The sequence below is a fragment of the Peromyscus eremicus genome, chromosome 20 (genome assembly GCF_949786415.1).
Source record: "Peromyscus eremicus chromosome 20, PerEre_H2_v1, whole genome shotgun sequence".
Taxonomy (NCBI): domain Eukaryota; kingdom Metazoa; phylum Chordata; class Mammalia; order Rodentia; family Cricetidae; genus Peromyscus; species Peromyscus eremicus.
Window position 1 is genome coordinate 1,599,595 of NC_081436.1, and position 22,391 is coordinate 1,621,985.

The following is a 22,391-nucleotide window of genomic DNA, read 5'->3' on the forward strand; positions in this document are numbered from 1 at the left end:
AATCAGTGTTTTATTAAACTAATTCGGGTAACAAATCTTTACAGTGTACAAGAGGATTATTCCACAGCACACTTGGTTTTTTACTTTTTATTTTATGTGTATGAATGTCTGTATGTGTGTATGTGCCTACAGAGGCCAGAAGAGAGGGTCAGATCCCCTGGAACTGGAGTTACAAATGACTGTGAGCCAAAGAGCTGGACATGGGTGCTGGGACCTTAACCAGGGTTCTCTGCAAGAGCAGTAAGTACTCTTTAACTACTGAGCCATCTTTTCAGCCCCTACACCCAGCTTTTTCATGGGTTCTGGGGATTTAAACCGAGGTCCTCATACTTGCATGGCAAGTCTTTTTTCACCCAGTGAGTGGTCTCCCCAACCCTATTTTGTTTTTTAAATAGTGAACAGTGTCTTAGAACACTGTGTAGTTCAGGCTAGCCCTAAAGGCATTTCAGCCTCCTGAATGCTACTAATCGTCTTTCAAAGTCTCTGGGAGACAGGTATGGCAGCTGATAAATGTACTAGCACTTGGAAGTGGGTTAGATGTTAAAGGCCATCCTGAGCTACATAGCAAACTCAGGATCAATCTGGCATACACAAAACCTTATCACAGAAGTAAAATGAAAGTTTTGGGGACCCCTTGATCTGCCCTAGAAAAGTTTGTACATCTGGAACAGCAGCTTCAACTGAAGCTGTGGGCCCAGCATATATGGGCATACCACACTTTAATAGTCCCTGTACTCTGGAGGTGAAAGCTGGAGGATTAGGTGTTCAAGGTCATCCTTGGCGACATAGCAAGTTTGAGATACTATTCTGCCTCAAAGAAGAAACAATTATCACAACAAAAAAAAATTTGGAATCTTGGTCTGCTTGTGTTTACAATATGAGTTATCAGGCGAGAGAGCTCATTTCAACAGGATTACAGCAGGAAGGGCCATCCCTGTACCTTTCCTGTCTGTGTTGGTGTTGGTAACATTGTGTTGGTAACCTTGATTTACTACTGTAGAATAGGTTAGTTTCAGTCAGGGCAGTCCTGTTGTTTTGTTTTTTGTTTTTGTTTTCCCACAATAGTCATTTTTTTATGGGTTATAGAGCCAAAGCGGAGCTTCTGCAGTTAACTGTTTCAGCTAAGCATCAGGAGCTATGGAAGCGGTACAAGGATATCCTGATGGATCCTAGCCGATGTCGTAGGATTAACCAAAACTGCCTTTAGCAACAAATACCCTTTCTGTGTTAGCCTCCCATCCTCACTGGTGGGCCATAGTTCTGGAAGAATTCCTTTAGACCGGTCCCCCAGTGACACACCTCCTCCAACAAGGCCACACCTCCTGATCCTTTCTAAACAGTCCACCAACTAGAAACCGAACATTCCAGTATATGAGTCTGTGGGGGCCATGCCCATTCCAACCTCCATCTTCCCATTCATATGATAGATGGCCTGAGGTACCTTGGAAAGCTGAGAATTGCAATATAGACCTGTGGTATCTTCCCTATAGAATTAGAGTTCTCTACCTAACCCCACCCCTTTTTAAGGTGCTCTGGGTTTGGGAATAAAGACAGTATATCCTATAACAGTGACTCAACAGGACTCCACCTCATTACACCTGGCGTTACTTTGGTTTGATCAATTTTTTTTTTTGTTGTTTTCCCACCAGACAGTCTGGGTTTGAATTCTGACTTTGCCTCGTCTTCAGCTGTGAGACTCTGGGAAAGATATGCAGGGGCTGGAGCAATGACTCAGTGGATAAGAGTGTGTCTTGTTCTTTTTTTTTTTTTTTTTTTTGGTTTTTCAAGATAGGGTTTCTCTGTGTAGCTTTGGTGCCTGTCCTGGAACTCACTCTGTAGCCCAGGCTGGCCTCGAACTCACAGAGATCCGCCTGCCTCTGCCTCTTGAGTGCTGGGATTGAAAGTGTGTGCCACCACCGCTTGGCTGTGTGTATTGTTCTTGCAGAGGACCCAAGTTCAATAGCACCCACATCAGGTAGCTCACAAGTGCCTGTAACTCCAATTACAGGGATCTGGCATCCCTCTAACCTCTTTGGACACATACACACACACACACACACACACACACACACACACACACAAATAATAATAATAATAATAATAATAATAATAATAATAATAATAACTTAAAAAATTTTAAAAACAGATATTTTAGCTAGGTGTTGGGGGATATACCAGTAATCCTTGATCTTGGAAGGCTGAGGCAGGAGGATTCTAAGTTTCAGGCCAGCCTGGGCTATATAGTGAGATTCTATATCAAAAAAGAAAGAAAAGAAGCCCACTGCAGTGGTGCATAGTGCATACCTTTAATCCCAGTACCCAGGAGGTGGATCTTTACATAGCAAGTTCCAGACCAGACCCCCAAGAACTACATAGTAAGATCTTGTCTCAGAGAAGAAGACAAAAAAGATGTGGTGGTGAGCACCTGTAATCCCTATACTCCTAAGAGGAACGGGAGGCAGAGCCAGGAGATTTCCCTGAAAGCTTGCCAGCAGACAGGCAAGCCAGGAATGGCAGAGCCTTGGTACAACCAACGAGAAAGATGCCGTCTTAACAAGGTAGGAGAGAGCTGACTCATGAGGGCTGTCTTTTGACAACTGACACACACACACCATCAAACACGCACACACTAGTAATAAACTGACATACACATACCATCAAACACGCACACACTAGTAATAAACTGACACACACACACCATCAAACACGCACACACTAGTAATAAACTGACACACACACACACCATCAAACATGCACACACTAGTAACAAATGCAATGCTTTACAGTTATTTATTTTGTGTGTATGAATATCTTGCCTGTATGTGTATGTGTACCATGTACATGCCTGGAGCCCGTGGAGGCTAGAAAAGAGTTAGTGCCCCCGGAGCTAGAGTTACAGACCTCTGTGAGCTGCCATGTGGGTGCTGGGAACTGAACCAAGGTCTTCTGCAAGAGCAGTGAGTGCTCTTAACTGCTAAGCCATCTCTCCAGCACCTATACATTTTTTTTTTAAGACTGTCAGTGGTGGCGCACGCCTTTAATCCAAACACTCAGGAGGCAGAGGCAGGTGGATCTCTGAGTTCGAGGCCAGCCTGGTCTATACAGTGAGTTCCAGGACAGCCAGGGCTACACAGAGTAACCCTATCTTGAAAAAAATATATTTATTTTAAAGAAAAGATACTTTATCTCTCTGAGCCTTACAGTTCCTTCATCTGCAAAATGAGAGTATCATACTGCCTAATTTACAGAGTTGTTAGAACTGAGCAAATTAACACAGAACACGTCAAGCACTAGGTGTGGTGGCTGATACCGAAAGGGCTCACTTGACTCTGGCTGTTGTGACTACAGTTATTTGATGACTACAGTTATTGCCGCTGTTACAACACTTCCAGGATGACAAAGGGATGAATAACACACTATTTATCTTCCCGGTGTCTATAATCTCCTGGGAAAGGTGAGATTAAATAGCCAAGTGTGTCACGCTGTACAATAAAACCAAAGCGGCTGAAAAATACAAATCGGAAGCTCAAGAAAAAGAGCGGGAGGGATGGAGATGGGGGATTTCTCAGTGATTAAGAACACCTGCTACTCTTCCACAGGGCTAGAGTTTTAATCCAGCATCAACATCAAGTGACTTACAGCTCCAGAGCCCTCCTCTGGCCTCTGTATACATACATACATACACACACACACACACACACACACACACACACACACACACACATCATAAAAAATAAAAAAAGCAATAGGCCCAGACATAAACTGGTTACCCAGGGAGAAGAGTGGCTGGGACAGCCCATGAAGCCAGGGTTCAGAGGGCTAACAAAGGAGGCAGACAGGCAGAGGTGGGGGCCAGGAGTGAAGTGATGTTGGTGCTCAGAGAAGGTTCCAGAGTCGTGGAGGTTGGAAAGACAGACACAGCAGAAGCTGCTGGATCCCATGGTGTTGCTTGGTCAGTGTAGAGTTCAGGAGAGACAGGGAGAGAACTATGAGGTAGGGTATGCGCACAGTCTACCCTTTCTTTATAATGTCCTGAGGGTCCCAAGGAAGGAAGAGCATGGTGAATCTAACAAGAAGGGATGAGGGCAGAGGATACTGGCTTACACCCAGGGTCACGTCCGCCCTTATTGCTGTACCAGGGCTACACTCCTACCTCCTCCAGTCCTGATTCAAATGTCACCTTCTACCCAGTCAACCCTGCCTAACGGTCTCCTCCCCCAAGATATCAACGCCCTAATCCCCGGAGCCTGAGAACATGTTACCTGACCTGGTAAAAGAGACTGTGCCATGTAAATCAAGCATCTTGAAATGCAAAGATTGTTCTGGGTGGTTATGGTCCATGCCTATAATCCTAGCACTTGGGAGGTGGAGTCAATAGGATCAGGAGTTCAAGGTCAGCCTCTATTATATACTGAGAGCAAATTTGGAGTTTGAAGCCAATTTGGGCTACCTGAGACCTGGTCTTAAAACATACCTTCTGAAAAATTCTAGGTTGTCTGGATGGATCAGAGGTAATTAAAAGATTACATCCCTACTCATCCTGGATGAATTATAACAACAATATGACAATAACCATAGTAATCACATAATTACAGCCACAATAGCCAACATTTAGTGTTCACTATCTGTCAAATACTTCTGCAAGGGCTTTACATGTGCTGTGTTATTTCTCTTAATTCTAACAACCCTTTGAACTGGGAAGTATTATAATATAAAACTCAGGCCAAGTGGTGGTGGTGCACACCTTTAATGCCAGCACTCGGGAGGCAGAGGGAGGCAGATCTCTGAGTTCAAGGCCAGCCTGGTCTACGGAGCAAGTTCTAGGATGGCCAGAGCTACACAGAGAAACCCTGTCCCAAAAATCAAATAAACTACTAGTAGTAATAATATAAAACTCATTTTATAGAAGAAAAAACTGGGGCTCAGAGAGATAAAGCACCTCTATTCCGTTCTACTCCCCCTCCATTTTTGTTGTTGTTACTGTTGGGAATGTAGCTCAGGCTGGGTGCTTGCAGAGCGTGCCCAAAGCCCTGGATTCAATCCCAAGTCTATATACGCATATGAACACACATAAACAGCCAGATGAAGAGAAATACAATGCAAGGTCTGGCTCAGGGAGTGCATGCCTGTCATCCCAGCATGAGGGAGGAGATCAGGACCAGCAAAGGCTACATGGTGAGTTTGAGGCCAACCTGAACTATTAGAGACTATGGGACCCTGTCTTTCTCTCTTTCATGAACAACATAACAAAACAGAAAACAACAGGCTGGAGAAACGGCTCGGCAGTTAAGAGCACTGCTTGCTCTTCCAGAGGACCCGGGTTCAAATCCCAGCACCCACATGGCAGCTCACAACTGTCTGTAACTCCATTTCCAGGGGATCCGACACCCTCACACAGACCTACACGCAGGCAAAGCATCAATGTACATGAAATAAAAACAAAACAAAACAAAACCAAGCCGGGCTGTGGTGGCACACGCCTTTAATCCCAGCACTCGGGAGGCAGAGGCAGTCGGATCTTTGTGAGTTCGAGGCCAGCCTGGTCTACAGAGCAAGATCCAGGAAAGGCACAAAGCTACACAGAGAAACCCTGTCTCGAAAAACCAAAGAAAAATAAAATAATAAATAAATAAATAAATAAATAAATAAATAAATAAATAAAAACAACAAAAAACTTACAGGAAGGAAGGAGGCAGGAGGGTGGAGGCAGGGAAGGAAATGCGATGGTAGGGGGGTGGGGAGAGAGACTGACTGATTTAAAGATATTGTGATGGGGGACTAGGTTATAGATCAGTGGTAAAGCATTTACCTAGTAAGCACAAGGCTCTTGGTTCAAATCCCAGCACCACCCAAAACCTATCAAGTGTTGGTTTAAGTCACCATTTTTTTTTCCCTCTGTGTGTTGCGTTGGCTGTCCTGAAACTCGCTCTGTAGATCAGGCTGACCTCGAACTCACAGAGATCCACCTGCCTCTGCCTCCCAAATGGTGGGATCAAAGGTGTGTGCTATCACTGCCCAACTTAAGCCACCACTTTTAATGGTAAGTTTTTTGGTTGGTTTGTTTGTGGTTCATTTTCTATGTTTTTGAAACAATCCTTGCTATGTAACCCTGGCAGGCCTGGAACTTACTGTGTGTTCCAGGTGGGTTTCAGACTTGCAGCCATCCTCCTGACTCTGCTTCCTGAATGTTGGGATTACAGGTGTGGCATCGCCACACCTGGCTTTGGGGCAAATGTTTACAGTGACAGCAAACTGATGTCACCCACAGCTCCTGACTTCCCAGTCTGGCTCCACTTTCTCTCCACAATACTTAACTTTCTGACATACTATACAATTTATTCATTTCCTTTATCTTGTATCGTATCCCTATCTGCTAGGATGCGAGCTCCGCAATAGCTATACATATAGACTATATATATATGGTTATAAGATTTGGCATGGCTGGCTTTGGGAGCTGTTTGGGGGGCTAAGGCAGGAAGACCACAAATCCAAGGCTTGCCTGGGCTACAGGGTAAGTTCAAGACCGGCCTGAGTAACTTAAGCAAGACCCCCAAGCTCAAATTAAAATGGGCAGGGGGGGGGCGGGGGGGAGAATTGGTGATGTAGCTCAGTGGTATATTGTTTACCTAGCATGTAGCAGTCCCCAGGCCCAGTAGTACTTTTGTTTGTTTGTTTGTTTGTTTTGAGACAGAGTCTCACGATGTAGACCAGGATGGGCTGGAGCTCACAGAGATCTTTGCTTCTGTCTCTTAAGTGCTGGGATTAAAGGCAAACACCACTATACCCAGTTTAGTATCTTTATGTGTATGTGTGTATTATATAAACTATATATATATATTACATATAATATATTGTAGCTAGAGTTTTCCTGCTTTGTCCACAGTTAGGACAAATCTCTGTCACCCGCCAGTCCCACAGCCACTCAGACCCAACCAAGTAAACACAGAGACTTATATTGCTTACAAACTGTATGGCCATGGCAGGCTTCTTGCTAGCTGTTCTTATAGCTTAAATTAATCTATTTCTATAAATCTATACCTTGCCATGTAGCTCGTGGCTTACCGGCATCTTCACATGCTGTTTGTCATCGTGGCAGCTGGCAGTGTCTCTGACTCAGCCTTCCACTTCCCAGCTTTATTCTCCTCCTTGTCCCGCCTATATTTCCTGCCCGGCCACTGGCCAATCAGTGATTTATTTATTGACCAATCAGCAACACACTTGACATACAGACCATCCCACAGCAATATATATGTGCAGAAAACTCTACCCCCCCACCCCCATCTTTAAAAAAAATTGTATTAGAAGTCAGGTGTAGTGGTGCATGCTTTTAATCCCAGCATTCAGAAGGCAGAGGCAGCCTGATCTCTGTGAGTTCAAGGCTAACCTGGTCTACACAATGAGTTCCAAGATAGCCAAGACTATTACACAAGGAAACCCTGTCTCAAAAAACAAAACAAAACAAAACAAAACAAATTTGTATTAGTAATAACTGATTTGGAAGATGTTGGCAGACACAGATTTGGAAACAAGCTTCCCTCCCCCCATTACTTCCTACACCAAATCCCCCCTCAAATGCAACTGTTAATTCCAGTTTCTTTGGGTATCCTTCGGGAGATCTTTGCATATACATATGAATTCACTTAACTATGTTTTTATTGTTGCCCAAGGGACATCATATGATACCTGCTGCCTGTAGTTTTCAGCACTATCTGCTAGTTTATTACCTGGGCTAGGTGGAATGGGACACGTACAGTTTAGGACAGGTGACTCTCCACCGTCATCTTCCCTTGATGCTCTCAGGACAAAATGGGCTGCCCTGCAGGCAGCTGCCTTTCCCTGCTGGGGAATGAGGGGAATTGCCAAGTGGCCTTGGGCTTCTGCAGCAGGGTGTCATTTAATTAGAAGAGGCACAGCTTGACCTGCAGCAGGAAAGAATGCCAGGGTGCAGACCCTAGGGACCACATGGGCCTGCCTCTTAATCTGGGCTGCCTGTTAGGATCACCAAGGGAGATTTTCAAATATTTCCCTTGAGCCCTGGGGCCTCACCCGTGAACAACTGAGTTAGAATCTCCGAGTCTGAGGACTCAAGCCTCAGGAGTGTGTTGTAGGGTTCTCTGTTTGAACCTGCTCAGCCTGCCATTAAGTCAGGGTACACCATCCAGGGGTCGTGGTGTGTGACACCATCCCAGCACACAATCTTGGCAGGAAGGAAGCAGGAACTGGAGGGTCGCAGCAAATCCAAGGGCCAGGTAGGGCTACATAGAGAGACTGTAAAGCCAAAATCACCACACACACACACACACACACACACACACACACACACACACACCCCAAAATCCACCCACCCAACAAAACAGAAACATCAAGGTAGACGCACTCCAGAAAGAACATGGAGACGTGACTTCACTCCTGCCTCAAGCTCCTATCTCTGAAAACGCAGGGGATTGATGGGTCACGTGATGTCTGTGGACTTCAGTGTCCAAACTCTGATCCAGAGCCAATAACAGCCGCTGCCTCGCATACCTCACAGGATTGTAATGAGGATCAGATGGTAAGAGCCCTGGGAACTCTGAAGCCTTGTCTGTGTGGGGAGGGATAATCATATCAGGTGCCTCGTCTCGGGTTTCTCGGACCAGCTGTATTCAGCTGCAAACACCACTCAGGCTCTGCCAGGGACTTTCTGTTTAGTTTTGGCAGGTTGGCACCTGGTTTGAGAAAACACATTCAATGTCATACCTGCATATGTAGAAGACAGTAAAGAGGGAGGGGCAAGGAAACCATCTCAACTGCTCTTCCCACACAGTATAGCTCAGCCACCTCTCCTGCAGCTCTGTCTCCTGCAGACCCCTGCAGGGGTGAGAGGACAAAGCAATGGCTGGGGTGGGGTGGGGGGAATGGAAGGGATCTGTGGGTCAAATGATTGACTGCTGTGTTTACTCAGGGGAGGCAGGTGTAAAGAGTTATGAGTCATCTTTCCTTGCTCTCAAGTAGAATGTTTTCTCTGGAAGTCTGATGGCAGGGGCTCTTCCCACAGAAACTTCCAGTTACCCTCTTGTGTAACTCAGACCTTGCTCGGCAAAGGCCGCCCTGTCTCCGTCCACTGAACATCCTCCCCTGACTCTTCTGGTCTCGGGGCCCCACTAGTGTGTACCTGTCCTGGGGGCTCATGCCAGGGGTTTTCTGAGCTAATGCTGTCCTCTGGGGTTCAAGAAGCAAAGGTCTCAAAGGGCTTTACTACTCAGGACACCCTGAACACACTGTTCTTCTCAGGCAAACACTTTTCCCTTCAGCTGTGACCACTACTCTCCCCTTTTCCTGACACTCCACTTCCAAGGCTCTGGGGCTGCTTCTCTCCAGTCCGTAATGCTCAACCGCCTCTGCACATCTTTTTATTTATTTATTTGTTTGTTTATTTATTTATTTAGAGACAGGGTTTCTCTGTGGAGTTTTGGAGCCTATCCTGGATCTTGCTATGCAGACCAGGCTGGCCTCGAACTCACAGAGATCCGCCTGGCTCTGCCTCCCGAGTGCTGGGATCAAAGGCGTGCGCCACCACCGCCCGGCTCAACCACCTCTGAAGTGCCGAGTAATTTGGCTTCTTATTTTCTTTATTGGCTTTTGTTCTTTACCATCACCATAACGTAATTTCCACAGAGATAACAAGGGTTCTGTCTGTGGTGTCCCAAGCGCCAAGCAGAATGGTTGTTGCTCGTAATGGGTGCTCAGCACTTGTTGAAAGAACGAGTAGAAATGTCTGTGCCTTTGGTCTCTCTCTAGCTGTGAGTTTTGTAAGGGAGAACTAACAGGTATTTTATGCACTATGTACATCCTGAAGCCTAGCACAGGGCCTAGCCGGGGGAAGCCCTCCGTATGTGTGTGTAGATGGCCCAATTTTGCTGACTTAATCCACAGACATGCTCACGGAGTGCAAAAGTACACATGGACATGGACTGCAGCCTTTTGCTAAACAAAGCTACGAGGGACCAAGACATTTCTACTTGAATATCTGGGCTAAGTAACTTTGTGCTCCACACTGTAGCTTAGGCAGCTGTTCAAGAGAGGGAGACAAGGCCTTACTTTGTAGCCAGACTGGTCTTGAACTCAGGGTAATTTTCCTACTTTAGCCTCCAGAGTAGTGGCGTTACAGACCTGAGCCACCACACGCCCACCATGCTTGGGTTTACCAAGTTCCTCACTAGGCCCCTTTTTTTTTTTTTTTTTTTTTGGTTTTTCGAGACAGGGTTTCTCTGTGTAGCTTTGTGCCTTTCCTGGGACTCACTTGGTAGTCCAGGCTGGCCTTGAACTCACAGAGATCCGCCTGGCTCTGCCTCCCGAGTGCTGGGATTAAAGGCGTGCGCCGCCACTGCCCGGCCAAGGCCCCTTTTTTGAGACAAGGTCTCAAATAGCCAAGGTTAGCTTCAGATTTGCTGTGTAGTGGATGATGACCTTGAATTCCTGGTCCTCTTGACGCTACTGATCTCTGGGATTTTAGAAGTGCACCCCCACACCCAGCTGTTGTTGTTTTTGTTTTATCGGGACATTGGCATGTGATGTAGGCTGCCCTGGAACTTGCTATATAACCCAGACCGGCCTCGAACCTAAATCACGATCTTATGTGCACAGCACTATGCCTGGCTTCTTCACCAGGTCCCTGGAGCGGAGATTCCACAGCTTTATTCTACTTTCACCTGTACCTAGGACAGTCATATCTCCTACTTCATCTGCTTTTAGGTGTTTTAAGAACCCAGACTTGGGGCTGGAGAGCCCGCTCAGCGCTTAAGAGCACTGACTGCTCTTCCAGAGGACCTGGGTTCAATTCCCAGCATCCATATGGCAGCTCACAACTGTCTGCAACTCCAAGATCTGACACCTTCACACAGACATATATGCAGGCAAAGCACCAATGAACATAAAAAAACAAACAAACAAACAAACAAACAAAAAACAAAACAAAACAAAAAAACCAAAAAAACCCAACCCAGACTCTTCCTCTCCCACTGCCCAGTCCATGTGAAACCCCTAGGGTCAAGAGACTTCTGTCTGACCCAGGGTAGGACTTTAGACTCAACATCCACGTGCACAAGCAGGAAGATTGCCAAGGAAGACACAAAGTGATGTCCAGAGACTTCTCAACTTTTATTGGTCCCTTAGTCCCCAGGGGTCACCTCCTTGTCAGCCTCAGTGCCTCAGAACTCTGGTGTCGTTGGTCTCAGACACCACTTTGCCATCCACGACCTTGCGGGAGGTTGTCCTCTGGACAGTCTGCAAGGAGTTACTGGAGTCCAGGGCATCGTTGAGACTGTAACAGATAACCAAGCCTTAGTTATAAACAGCCCCAGAGTAGAGAGTGGGAATTCAGAACAAGCTTTCCCTGACTCTTGTCTTTACATCCAAACTTTCCTCAGCCATTTCTTCCAGAAAAAGGAAACTCAAGGCTGAACTTTTATCCCAAGTACAGCTAGGGACAATACTTAAGTCATTTTTTTCTCATGAGATAGAACCTGTGACTCACTGTTTTGTAGCCACTGCTCAGGGGTCACCAACAAACATCTTGGAACTTCCCAAAGTTCCAAAAGTGGAGAAGAGACCCTCACTTGTGTGGTTAGGAGGATACCACTCACCTGAAGTCTTCCCCATCTTCCAGCAAGCGGCGGTAAGTGGCAATCTCAGCCTCAAGCTTGACCTTGATGTTCAGCAGGGCTTCATATTCCTGGGTCTGGCGCTGCCCCTCTGCCCGGGTTTGGGCCAGCTCTGACTCCAGGTGCAGAAGGACCCCATTAAGCTGCTCCATCTGCATGCTGTATCGGGCTTCCACATCCCTAAGGCTGTTCTCCAAGCTGATCTTCTGCAGGGCACAGAAAAATGGGAGAGTGAGTCCCAAGTCCTAGCCTGCTCAGCCCTTCATTCTCTGACAGGGTGAGGACCACTTGTCTGTCAAATCCTAGGTTCCAGTGTAGGTGTAATGAAATACAAAGAGAAGTGATTCAGCTTAGGGATCTCTTGATTATGTGGGGAGGAGGATTAGGGACAAGACAGTCAGGGCTGAGGCCATGTGTCAGAGGTCTGGGTCCAGAGGAACTGCAGCAGATGACTAGGGGACTCTCACCTGATTTTTCATGGCTTCCAGGTCAATCTCCAAGGCCTGGAAGGTGCGCCTCAGGTCCGTGAGTGTGGTCTCGGCATCTCTGATTTCAGCAGACTGGGTGGTGACTACCGTGGTGCTCTCCTCAATCTGCAGGGTGGGGAGGGTCAGTCAAGACCCACCTTCCTTGGCAGCCTCCCCCTCCCACCCTGGCAACCAGCCTTTCCTCTTGCTGGGACCATACCTGCTGGGACCAGTACTTGTCCAGTTCCTCACGATTCTTCTGAGCCAGCTCCTCATACTGGGCCCGGATGTCAGCCATGATCTTGCTGAGGTCCTGAGATTTGGGGGCATCCACCTCCACGGTCAGCCCAGAACTGGCAATCTGGGCTTCCAGTCCCTTGACTTCCTGAAGAAGGCAGAAACAAGGGTGGGGGCACCTAAGAGGGGGCACGTAGGGTCAGAGTTCCAACCCAGCCACTCATCACTGACCGTCTTTTCTAGAAGGCAATGATAAGCGTAACGGGAGACGAGAGCGGAGGAAACCCTGGACTTGCACTTGGCAAGGCTTGATCTGGGCTTCTGCTCCAGATGGGTAGGAATGCCACTCCTTCACTGCCCGAACCTGCCACTCACAGGTGATTTTCACCCTTCATTTTATCCCCCCCTACAAACCTTACCTTAAACTTCCTCCAGAAGCCCTACCAGCTCCACCATCAGCCCCAGCTCCCAAGACTGGCAATCCCTACCTTTGTCTCCATCCCCTCTCAACTCAGTGAGACAGGCTGGCATTGAACTCAATCCTCCTGCCTCAACTTTCCAAGTGGTAGTAGGGCTGCAAGCCAGGCCTTATACTATTATGAGGTCAAGATACAAGGGCTAACTTGGGGTGAGCCATAGAAACATGTGACCCCCGGGTTTGCTCTTAATCAAAACAGGCTAACAACCCAGGCTGGTGGTTCTAAATTTCCATGCAAGGCTGCTTTTGGGGGCAGCCTGGCCCAGCTAGTCTCGGCTCCACTTGCCTCCTCGTGATTCTTCTTCATGAACAGCAGTTCCTCCTTGAGGGCTTCAATTTCTGTCTCCAGCTGCAGCCTCGTGATGTTGGTGTCATCCACTACCTTTCGGAGCCCGTGGATGTCATTCTCCACAGACTGGCGCATGGCCAGTTCTGTCTCATACCTGGAGGAGTGGAGATGATCAGTGCTCCCCATCTCATCTAGAAGCTTCTCAACCAGTGCCACATCCCTAGCCTAGCCTTGTCCCATCACAAACCAGTCACCTGAGCCAGGCACCATTCCCTCAGCACTGTTCTCGGCTGTGAGGAGCAGTGTGCTGAAGCCCGGCGGCCGCACAACTGAACAGTGAAATGATCACTCAATGCACCCTACCCTGAACAAGGAAACCCTATCCTAACACGGCCCCTGGAGTAGACCGTTCTTACTCTAGCCGCAGCCCCAGACTTACTTGACTCTGAAGTCATCAGCAGCAAGACGAGCATTGTCGATCTGCAGGACGATGCGGGCATTGTCCACAGAATTTGCAAAGATCTGGGTGGATTAAAGCAGAGGGTTGCTGTGAGAGGCCAGGACAAATGTGCGTGTGTGAAGGACGCATCTTCTGTTTCAGTGAATCCCTCCTCCTCCCCGGAACTGCCAGAGGCTAGCGCTCCCATCTTGCTGTTCCACCTGTGCCCCGGCTCCCTTCCTGGACTCTTAGATCCTGGCACCTTGCCCCTCTGCCTGGGCCTGCCCTATCCGGCCTGCCTACAAATGAGCCACTTCTAACAAGCTCTCTCCCCCATCCTCTTTCTCCCGCTGCACCTGCTAACTCCCTGTTCTGGGCCCCCCACTCCCTTGATTGGCCCCTCCCACAGGTAGGCTCCTGTTTACTTCTAGATGACTCAGCCTTAGCTACATCCGCTTAACCCTGTAACTGTCCCCACTGAAAAAGCCGTGTCTGGGTCCACTTTATGGCCCTTTTTGGAGCGGCTCTCAATCCGGTTCCCTTCCCATTACACCCCTTGGGGAAAGCCAACTCCTATGTGTAGCCACTGCCCTTGGAATTCCTAGGTTGTGGGTGAGAATCCAAAGTATTCCTAACTGCGTCCCATAGAGGGGAGGAAACGGATGGATGTGGAAAGCGGAACGAGTCAACCACCAACACCCTATTCAAGTTTGGGGGGTGGGCGGGATGACCGGAATGGCTGGGAGCGAGGGCCCCTCCTTCCGTGCTCCTTTACCTGAGCCCTCAGGTCCTCGATGATCTTGAAATAGTGGCCCCAGTCTCTGACGCCCTGGGACCCCTTCTTCTCCAGATGTTCCCGGATTTTGCTCTCCAGTCTCCTATTCTCAGTCTCCAGGCTCTTCACCCTGTCCAGGTAGCTGGCCAGGCGGTCGTTCAGCTCTTGCATGGTCTCCTTCTCGGTCTGGATGCCACCCATTCCAACCAGGCCTGCAGACCCCATGGAGCCACCCCAGACGCTTGTGGCGCGGGACACGGAGATCCGGGAACCGGAGCCCCCAGCACCTGCATAGACGCTGGCCGCGCTGCTGGCAGGACGGACCCGCTGGCTGGGCGTCCGCACAGAGCCCTGGGACCGGTAGTTGGTGGAAAAGGTGGTGGAGCGGGTGGTGAAGCTCATGTTGTCTGGAGAGGAGAGCGAAGCGAGAGACCGAGACAGGAGTTCGGACGGCCGTGGAGGGTGGCGGCCCTCGACCTGTTATATCGCTGAGAGAGGAGGTGGGGACCTCTCCTGGAGGCCCCGCCCTGCCACCCGAGCCGCGGGCGCCAAGAGCGCGATTCCGGTGACCTACCTACCTGGTCGCAGCCCTTCTTGGCCTCTGCACACGCTCTCAGCCACCCTCACAGCCTCGGGAAGGGGGTGCCTAATCAGAGGCACCAGGGATGGCAGGTGGTGTGAGCCTTTGCTTTTAGGGCAGGAAATGAAGTTCTTAACACCTTTCCCACAGATAGAAGAGGTGTCCACTAGGGCGAAGATTTTGTAGTGTCCTTAGCTTAAGTCGGGGAACAGTCTTGGAGCCCCAGGAGTCCTGGGGAAGAAAAGCTGGGGGCTCAAGAAGAGGAGGGGGGGCTGGAGAGATGATTCAGTGGTTAAGAACACTGGTTGTTCTTCTAAGAGGACCCGGGTTCAATACCCAGCATCCACAGGGCGGCTCACAACTGTCTGTAACTCCAGTTTTCAGGGTACCTGACACCCTCCTACAGAAGACATGCTTGCAGGCAAAACACCAGTGCACACAAATAAATAAATAAATAAATGAAGAGGAAGAGAAATAGGATCCTGAGAGCAGATCTCTTGGTTTCCACACTCTGGTCCCATGTTCCCAAACACACATAGGGAACTATGGAAATACATGTTCTCAAATATGGAAATATATATTCTCACATTTCCTCACTCAGTCCCTGGACTGTCTCTGAACACCCTGGGGGCTTGAGGGGGACCTCTGTGAGTGTGCAGCAGCCCCTCCCCCTGTCTGGACACAGTTTTGTTTACTCTTATTTCTTCCTGCTTCCCCACCCCTCTTTTTTGGAGATAGGGTCTCATGTAGCTCAGGCTGGTCTTGAACCTTTTATGTAGCCAAGGATGGCCAAGGATGGCCTTCAGCTCCTTCATCCTCCTCTCCCTACTTTTCAAGTGCTGGAATCACAGACGTGAGATATCACACTCAGTGTATGGAGTGCAGAGGATCAAACCCAAGGCCTCCTGTTGGACATAAGTGCTCTATTAGCTGAGTACACCACCAGCCCAAGAGCATTTTTATTTTTATTTATTTATTTATTTTTGGTTTTTCGAGACAGGGTTTCTCTGTGTAGCTTTGCGCCTCTCCTGGAACTCACTTGGTAGCCCAGGCTGGCCTCGAACTCACAGAGATTTGCCTGGCTCTGCCTCCCGAGTGCTGGGATTAAAGGCGTGCGCCACCACCGCCCGGCTGCATTTTTAATTTAACCAGTATTTGCTGGACACCTACTGTGTGTCAGGCCTTTTCTAGTAGCCATGGCAACAGTGGAGGAAAAGACCACTGTGCCTCCTCCAGACTATACTCTGTCTGGATAGGTTGGGGTCTGAGGGGATAGACCAGGACAGAATCACCCGGCTGGGTTTGAACCAGATTGCCTGCCCCTCTATTTTCCACCCCCCTGCCATCTACTGGCACTGGCCCCTCCTCTCCTCCTTGGGCCTTCTTTCCTTCCTGGTCCCTGGAGAAACCCCCAGACATGTTCAACACCCCACTAGCTGCATGACCACTCCTGCTGCATGAAGACGGAGAAACCCTGAGGTTCAAGTCAGCCAGCACCGGGAGCCCGTTTTTCCGGCAGGACCTGGTGTTTGTTAGACATGTGGCCGTGCTCTTTGCTCTGGAGTGGACCTATCGATCCTTATCGAGCGACCAGCTGAACTGACTCTGTGTGGGCAGACAGAAAAGCAAAACAGGGAGAGAAAGGGGCCCTAGGAAGAGCCCAGGTCAGCAGATCAGGCGGATGCAGGGTGTGAATGGATTGTTCTAAGCCTGTCTCCTTCGTATGGGAAAACCCTGGAGACCCCGTGGGAGCTGGCTGGGAAGGCTGGGTGTGGCCAGAGACAGCCAGGCAAATGGGATGCAAACAACATACAAACGAATGCTCACTGGCTTTGCATGAAGGCTTTTGGGGGTTGGAGATTCCAGCCAGTAAAAGGAACTTTCAATTTTACAAATTCTCCCACTGAGTTCCACAATTACCCTAATTTATGGGACCATACAATGAAGTGTACCGATGAAATGTTCCGTGGACAACATTTTTTTTTTTAGGCTTTAACTTAACCAACTTGAATACGTTGCTGGTTGGGTGACCTCAGAAAGTTACTTAACTGAACTTCAGGTCCCGTCCTGTGTCCCCACACCCCCTTCTATGGAGAGGAAAAAAAAAAAGAACTGCCTGTCTAATCTTCCGATGCATGGGAATGTTGACCACACAACGCTCATTCCTGAACAAATAGGAGTTACTTATTGCAGAGTAAGGCCTCACTCAGGAGGCATAGGGCGGAACTCTTACTAGGGAATCCTCAAGTCACGAGTCACGTAGGACCACTGTGGGACTTTTCTTTCCGTGACTTGCAGACCCTTGAATTCTTCTTTAAGCCCCTGGGTAGATCCTGCTCTGATCTTGCCCCACCCGTGACGCGCAGGCCCCTCTGTGCCGGGGAGGTTTGCGTTAGGACTGGAGAGCTGCCACGTCTCCTTATCTCTCTAGCTAACGCAGATGGTCGCATTCCTGACCTCTTGCAGCACCGGGGCAAATGCCGACCTCAGGAGTCCAGTGCCAGCTCGCCCCTTCCCCGCACTTCCGGATTCCTCTGCGATCAGGCCTTAAAACTCAGCCAGACAGTAGGCGCGCTGGGGAGAGGGGCGTGGGGGAATAGTTTCGCTCCAAGACTCCTAGGGCTGGGCCTCTGGGCTGTGGGTGGGGGCAAGGTAGCGAAGGGAATGGAGTAGCTGTGGAGCCAGGCTGGGGAGAGGGAGGGGCCCGAGCGGTCAGCCGAGAAGCGCTGAGAACAAAGAGGAGAAAGGAGGAGGTGGAGCGGTGGGGTGAGGGGTAAGGGGGGGAGGAAATGGCTCCCTCCCCCAGGCCCTGCATTCCCTTGTCCCGCAGAAGGGGAGGGACCTGAACTGCAGGTTTAACTAGAAGAAAGCTCGGTGGTGACTGTGGGGTGGGCAGGGGCCGCCCCGCATTCTCAGGCTCGCTCTACTAAGGGCTAGAGCCATACTCTGTGCAGATTAGATGGTGGGAGATTAGAGGATTAAAGAGGACTGGGAGGGTCTGGAGTCAGTTGGCCCAGAGATGGTTATCAATCTGGCTATCCCACCACCCCCACCCGCCAGCCCCGAGGAGCTGGGGTGGAGGATGGGGGTATGGGGGGTGCGAGGGTGTTCAGAATGTCTTTCCAGGTCTGTGTGGTGGGGTCTCCACTTGGAGTCCAAGGCTGGTTCCATCATCTTTCTTGGAACGTGCTATGTGGTCCAGGTTGGCCTGGAACTCAGGGATCAGTCTCACGCCTCTTAGAGTGCTGGGGATGAAAGGAGTGCGCTCTATGATTATTTATCCTTTTTGAGACAGTTTTAGACTGTAGCCCAGGCTGGCCCCAAATGTATGATCTTCCGGAGTGCTGGGATTACAGGTGACGCCACACCCAACCCGAGCCTCTCCTTGAAGGACTAAGTGATTCAAGTGTTGGAGAAAAGGAGACTTCGTGGTCAGAGGAACAGGGAGATTCAGGCTCCCTTATAGGAGGGGCTTTGGCGGGGGTAGGGAGGTGGGGAGGTGAGGGATGGGGGATGGGGGGTGGGGGGTGGGGGTGGGGGGAGCGGTGTCTGAGACCTGGAGCAATGAGGTGGAACTTTGGGTAAAGTGAGTTTGGTGTAGAATGGACTCCCAGTGGGAGCTCAGCACATGGCGCAGGTTTAACTGGTTACTGAAAAGGATGAGCTGGCCATGGTGGCACACGCCTGTAAGATGTGAAGGCAAGGGGATTTGGAATTTCAGGCTAGTCTAGGCTGTTTGAGTCCCCGTCTAACACAACAAAGAACAAACAAACATGTCTGGGCGTAGCTGAGGTGGTACAATGCTGGACCAACTGTCAGGAAGCCCTGAGTGATGGATGCAGGAGGATCGGGGTTCAAAATACACTGGGAATTTGAAGCCAGCTTAGGTTACCAGGATGTCTTGTCTATAACATGAAGTAGGGGTCTAGAGGGTCAGGAATTATAGATGAGCTGAAGAGAGCCTGGGGGCGGGGTGGGCAAAATGTGCATCTTCAGGTGCTGCCGTGTGTGTGTGTGGGGGGGCAGGGGGCATTGAAGAAGGACCCTCAGAACTCTCTGGTAGTATCCTCCTGTTTGAAATCCTAGGGCAGCTTGTGTAGGGTAGAGTTGGGTGGGGTCCTGAGGGCTCCATTTGGGCACACTCCCCCGGAGTGGGAGGGTGTTGATGCACTGATACTTTCAGTATTATTACCTCAGTTGTTTGCATCAGAGGGGTCTTTCCTAGGATTAATGGAAGAGGAAAACTCTACCCTCCTGCTCAGGAGCATCTGCATGCCTGCCAGGGCTCTCCGGGTGCTGAAACTGAGAGAAGACGTCCTAGGAACTCCCATGGCCCCTGCTCTCCACTCCAGCCTCCTTCATTAGGGTAGCTTTGCCAGATCTCATATTCTCTTCTTCACTTCCCTTACTGACTCCAGTGAACTTGTCCTGGAACTCACTCTGTAGACCAGGCTGGCCTCGAACTCACAGAGATTCACCTGCCTCTGCCTCCCGAGTGCTGGGATTAAAGACATGCTCCACCACACCTGGCAGATGACATAATCTTAAGCAAACTGTATTAGCTTTAGTCTCTAGAGGTAGCAATGTGGTACTAAGATTGAGTCTGTAGAAAAGAGGATTAAATGGACCGGTAGGGGGGCCAAGAATCTGTTCTTAAAACTGTATAGTCCATGGCTGTGACTGATACCCTTTCTCCTCCTGCCTCTAGATTTGGCAGAGGTACAGGCATGCCTGGAGAGATTGCCTTATAAATACCTAGAAAACCAGGGCTGGAGTTTAGGAGAGCATGCAGGAGCAGCAGGTGTGACTGGCCTTCATGCAAACTGGAAAGAAGCAGTGTCTCTCTGTGTCCTTGGTTGGGGGCCCTAGAACCCTGCACAGCACCATGCATAGTCCTCTCTGGAGACAATGGCTCAGTAGGTTTGGTCAGAACCTGCGTGTGATGCAAAGGAAAGGAATAGAAGTGACAGAGATGGGCCAGTGAGTTGGCTCAGTCTGTAGAGGTGCTTGTTGCCAAGACGAAAGACCTGAGTTCAAGCCCCAAAACTCACTTATCAGAAGACGTTAACAAACTCTGCAAATCATCTTCTGACCTCCACATGTGTGTGCACTCACAAATACATATATAATATATAATATAAATATAAAAATGAAGCTGGCAGTGGAGGTGGCACATGACTTTAATCCCAGCACTCAGGAGGCAGAGGCAGGCAGAACACTGTGAGTTCAAGGCCAGCCTGGTCTACAGATCGAATTCCAGGACAGCCAGGGCTGTTACACAAAGAAACCTTGTCTCAAAAAAAAAAAAAAAAAAAAAAAAAGATTAAATGCTGGCCTGGTGGTGAACACCTTTAATCCCAGCACACGAAAGGCAGAGACAGGAGGATTTCTGTGAGTTCCGGGCCAGCCTGGCCTACATAGTGAAACTCTGCCAAAATAAACAAAGTCTTAATAAAAGAAGGTTGCAAAGGGATTGGGGATGGGACTCTGGGGGAGCGCTTGCCTAACATGCATAAGGCCCTGGGCTCCATTCCTAGAACCCAACAGAACAAAATGCCGGATCGTTGAGAAGGAAACAGATCGGCATCCGTTGCCCTGGAGGTAAGTGGAAGGTTTCCCGGGCAAGCGCGGCAGTGTGCGGCAAGGCTGCTTGGCCCTTACAGAAGTCAGCACACTGGAGCTTGTCGCTGTTCTGGGTGAGTCTAGAGGTAACGGAAGTTGGTAGCAGGAACCGCTGGTTCCGCTAAGGGCTTGAGGAAGTGACATCGAAGCTGAAACCTGAACAGTGATAGCACTAGTATGTGGCAGAGCGGGGACTCAGGAAACCTGCCATGCTTCTGCCACTCCTCTGATGGGCAGCATGAGGGACGTAAATGAAAGTCAACTCTAAGGTCTCAGTGGAAAGCTGGGTAAGGAGTGAAAGCCAGATGCCTGCGGTGGACGTGATGGCTGACACCAGCTGTGTAAAAACCGAGGAAAGGAGCTAGGTGTAGTGGTGTTTGTCTCTGATCTCAGCACTCAGGAGGCAGAGGCAGGTGCATCTCTGTGAGTTCAAGGCCAGCCTGGTCTACATAGAGAGTTCCAGGACAGCCAGGGCTACTCAGAGAGACTTTGACTCAAAAAATAAAAACGAGAACAAAACAAACAACAACAACAAACAAAAAACTGGAAAGATTATGAGTTCAAGGCCAGCCTCAGCTCCAAAGCAAGTTTGAGACTAGCCTAGACTACTAGAGACTCTGTTTCCAAAAAACCCAAGTCTAGGGGCTGGAGACATGGCCCAGCAGTTAAAAGCAGTGACGCTATTCCAGAGGACCCAAGTTCAAGTCCCAGCACCCACATGGCAGCTCACAACTGTCTATAACTCCAGTTCCAGGGGATCTGACAACTTCACACAGATATACATGCAGGCAAAACACTGATGCACATAAAAAATATAAATGAATAAATCATTAGAAAAATAAAGACCTAAGTCAAAACAATAGCAAAAAAGCAGCCCTGCTATGGGAAGTTGGAGGGAAGTGTGTGTGCATTGAGGGTGGATTGTCAGAGGACGCCGGGGTCAGAACAGGATGACTGAAAAATCGTAGAAGGGACATTGTTGTGTAGCTCAAGCTGGCCTGTTTCAGGTTACAAGTGTGTACACCACCAGGCTTGGCTTCAGCATTTCTCATGTGCTGGTTTGTGATCTACATCTCTGCTTCCTCCTTATTCTCTTCTTTTTTAAAAATGTCTTTATTTGTTTGTGAAATAGAGTTCTGATCCACAGTAAAAATGGGTGTGGGACTTACTATACAATCCCGCTAGTCTCAAACTTGAGGCAATTCTCCTGCCTCAGCCTCTCAAGTGCTAGAATTATAGACTTGAAGCACATGCCCCCAAAATATCTCTTCCTTTATAGAAAATTACGGACTTAAAAAATTATGAAAATTGTACATTATTGTGTGTTATATGTATATACAAAATATGTTATATGTGTATATATTAACACATATGCATATATTCAAATTCTTCATGATATATGATTTACAGTGTTTTTTCTACCACTCAGTAGTGTCTTTTTATTCTTTTTGTTCGTTTGTTTGTTTTTTTTCAAGACAAGTTCGCCTATGTAGCCTTAGCTGCACTGGAACTCACTATGTAGACCTGGCTGGTCTGGAGCTGTTTCCTGTCTGTGCCTCCCGATGGGATTGAGGGTGTGTGACTCTATGCCTGGCTGCTTTCTTCAAATGTTTCTTATATTAGGTACTTAAGTGTCTGCCTGTGTGTGCAATGGGCACATTCTGTAGAGAACCTGTGGAGGTCAGAGGGCAGTTTTCAAGAGCCAGCTGTTCCCTTCCATCTGGGGCATCATCGGGGATCAAACTCAAGTCGCCAACCTTGGCGGCAAGCACCGTTACCGACTGAGCCATCTTGCTAGCCCAGACCTTTTCTTCTCTTAACAATGTTTTTTAATGAGATGTTCTTAATTTTTGTTGTTGCTTTGG

At 48.9% G+C, this 22,391-nt stretch overlaps 1 protein-coding gene across 3 annotated transcripts; it reads right to left on the reverse strand.

Annotated features, from left to right (window-relative positions):
- Nucleotides 1-11,117: 11,117 nt before the first annotated feature.
- Krt18 (keratin 18) lies at nt 11,118-15,128 on the reverse strand. 3 transcript variants are annotated; one of them, XM_059247498.1, is made up of 8 exons: nt 14,903-15,128; nt 14,325-14,731; nt 13,550-13,632; nt 13,104-13,264; nt 12,327-12,487; nt 12,107-12,232; nt 11,622-11,845; nt 11,118-11,299 (listed from the first exon to the last, which is right to left on the reverse strand). In XM_059247498.1, exons 2-8 carry the CDS (start codon nt 14,724-14,726, stop codon nt 11,179-11,181), a joined length of 1,278 nt encoding a protein of 425 aa, XP_059103481.1. In that variant the 5' UTR covers nt 14,727-14,731; nt 14,903-15,128; the 3' UTR covers nt 11,118-11,178. The 3 variants fall into 3 exon arrangements, with proteins under 3 accessions (XP_059103481.1, XP_059103479.1, XP_059103480.1); XM_059247496.1 differs by lacking the exon at nt 14,903-15,128 and having other exon boundaries at nt 12,327-12,491; nt 13,108-13,264; nt 14,325-14,792; XM_059247497.1 differs by lacking the exon at nt 14,903-15,128 and having other exon boundaries at nt 14,325-14,792.
- Between the last annotated feature and the right edge of the window lie 7,263 nt (nt 15,129-22,391).

What these genes read in the sequence shown, in the direction of transcription:
- Krt18 (XM_059247498.1), bottom strand. Translation starts at nt 14,726, where the DNA reads ATGAGCTTCACCACCCGCTCCACCACCTTTTCCACCAACTACCGGTCC. An exon ending in GCTGATGACTTCAGAGTCAA is followed by an intron (nt 13,265 to 13,549) that starts GTAAGTCTGGGG and finishes CCACTCCTCCAG; the next exon opens with GTATGAGACAGAACTGGCCA. An exon ending in GAAGATGGGGAAGACTTCAG is followed by an intron (nt 11,300 to 11,621) that starts GTGAGTGGTATC and finishes TATCTGTTACAG; the next exon opens with TCTCAACGATGCCCTGGACT.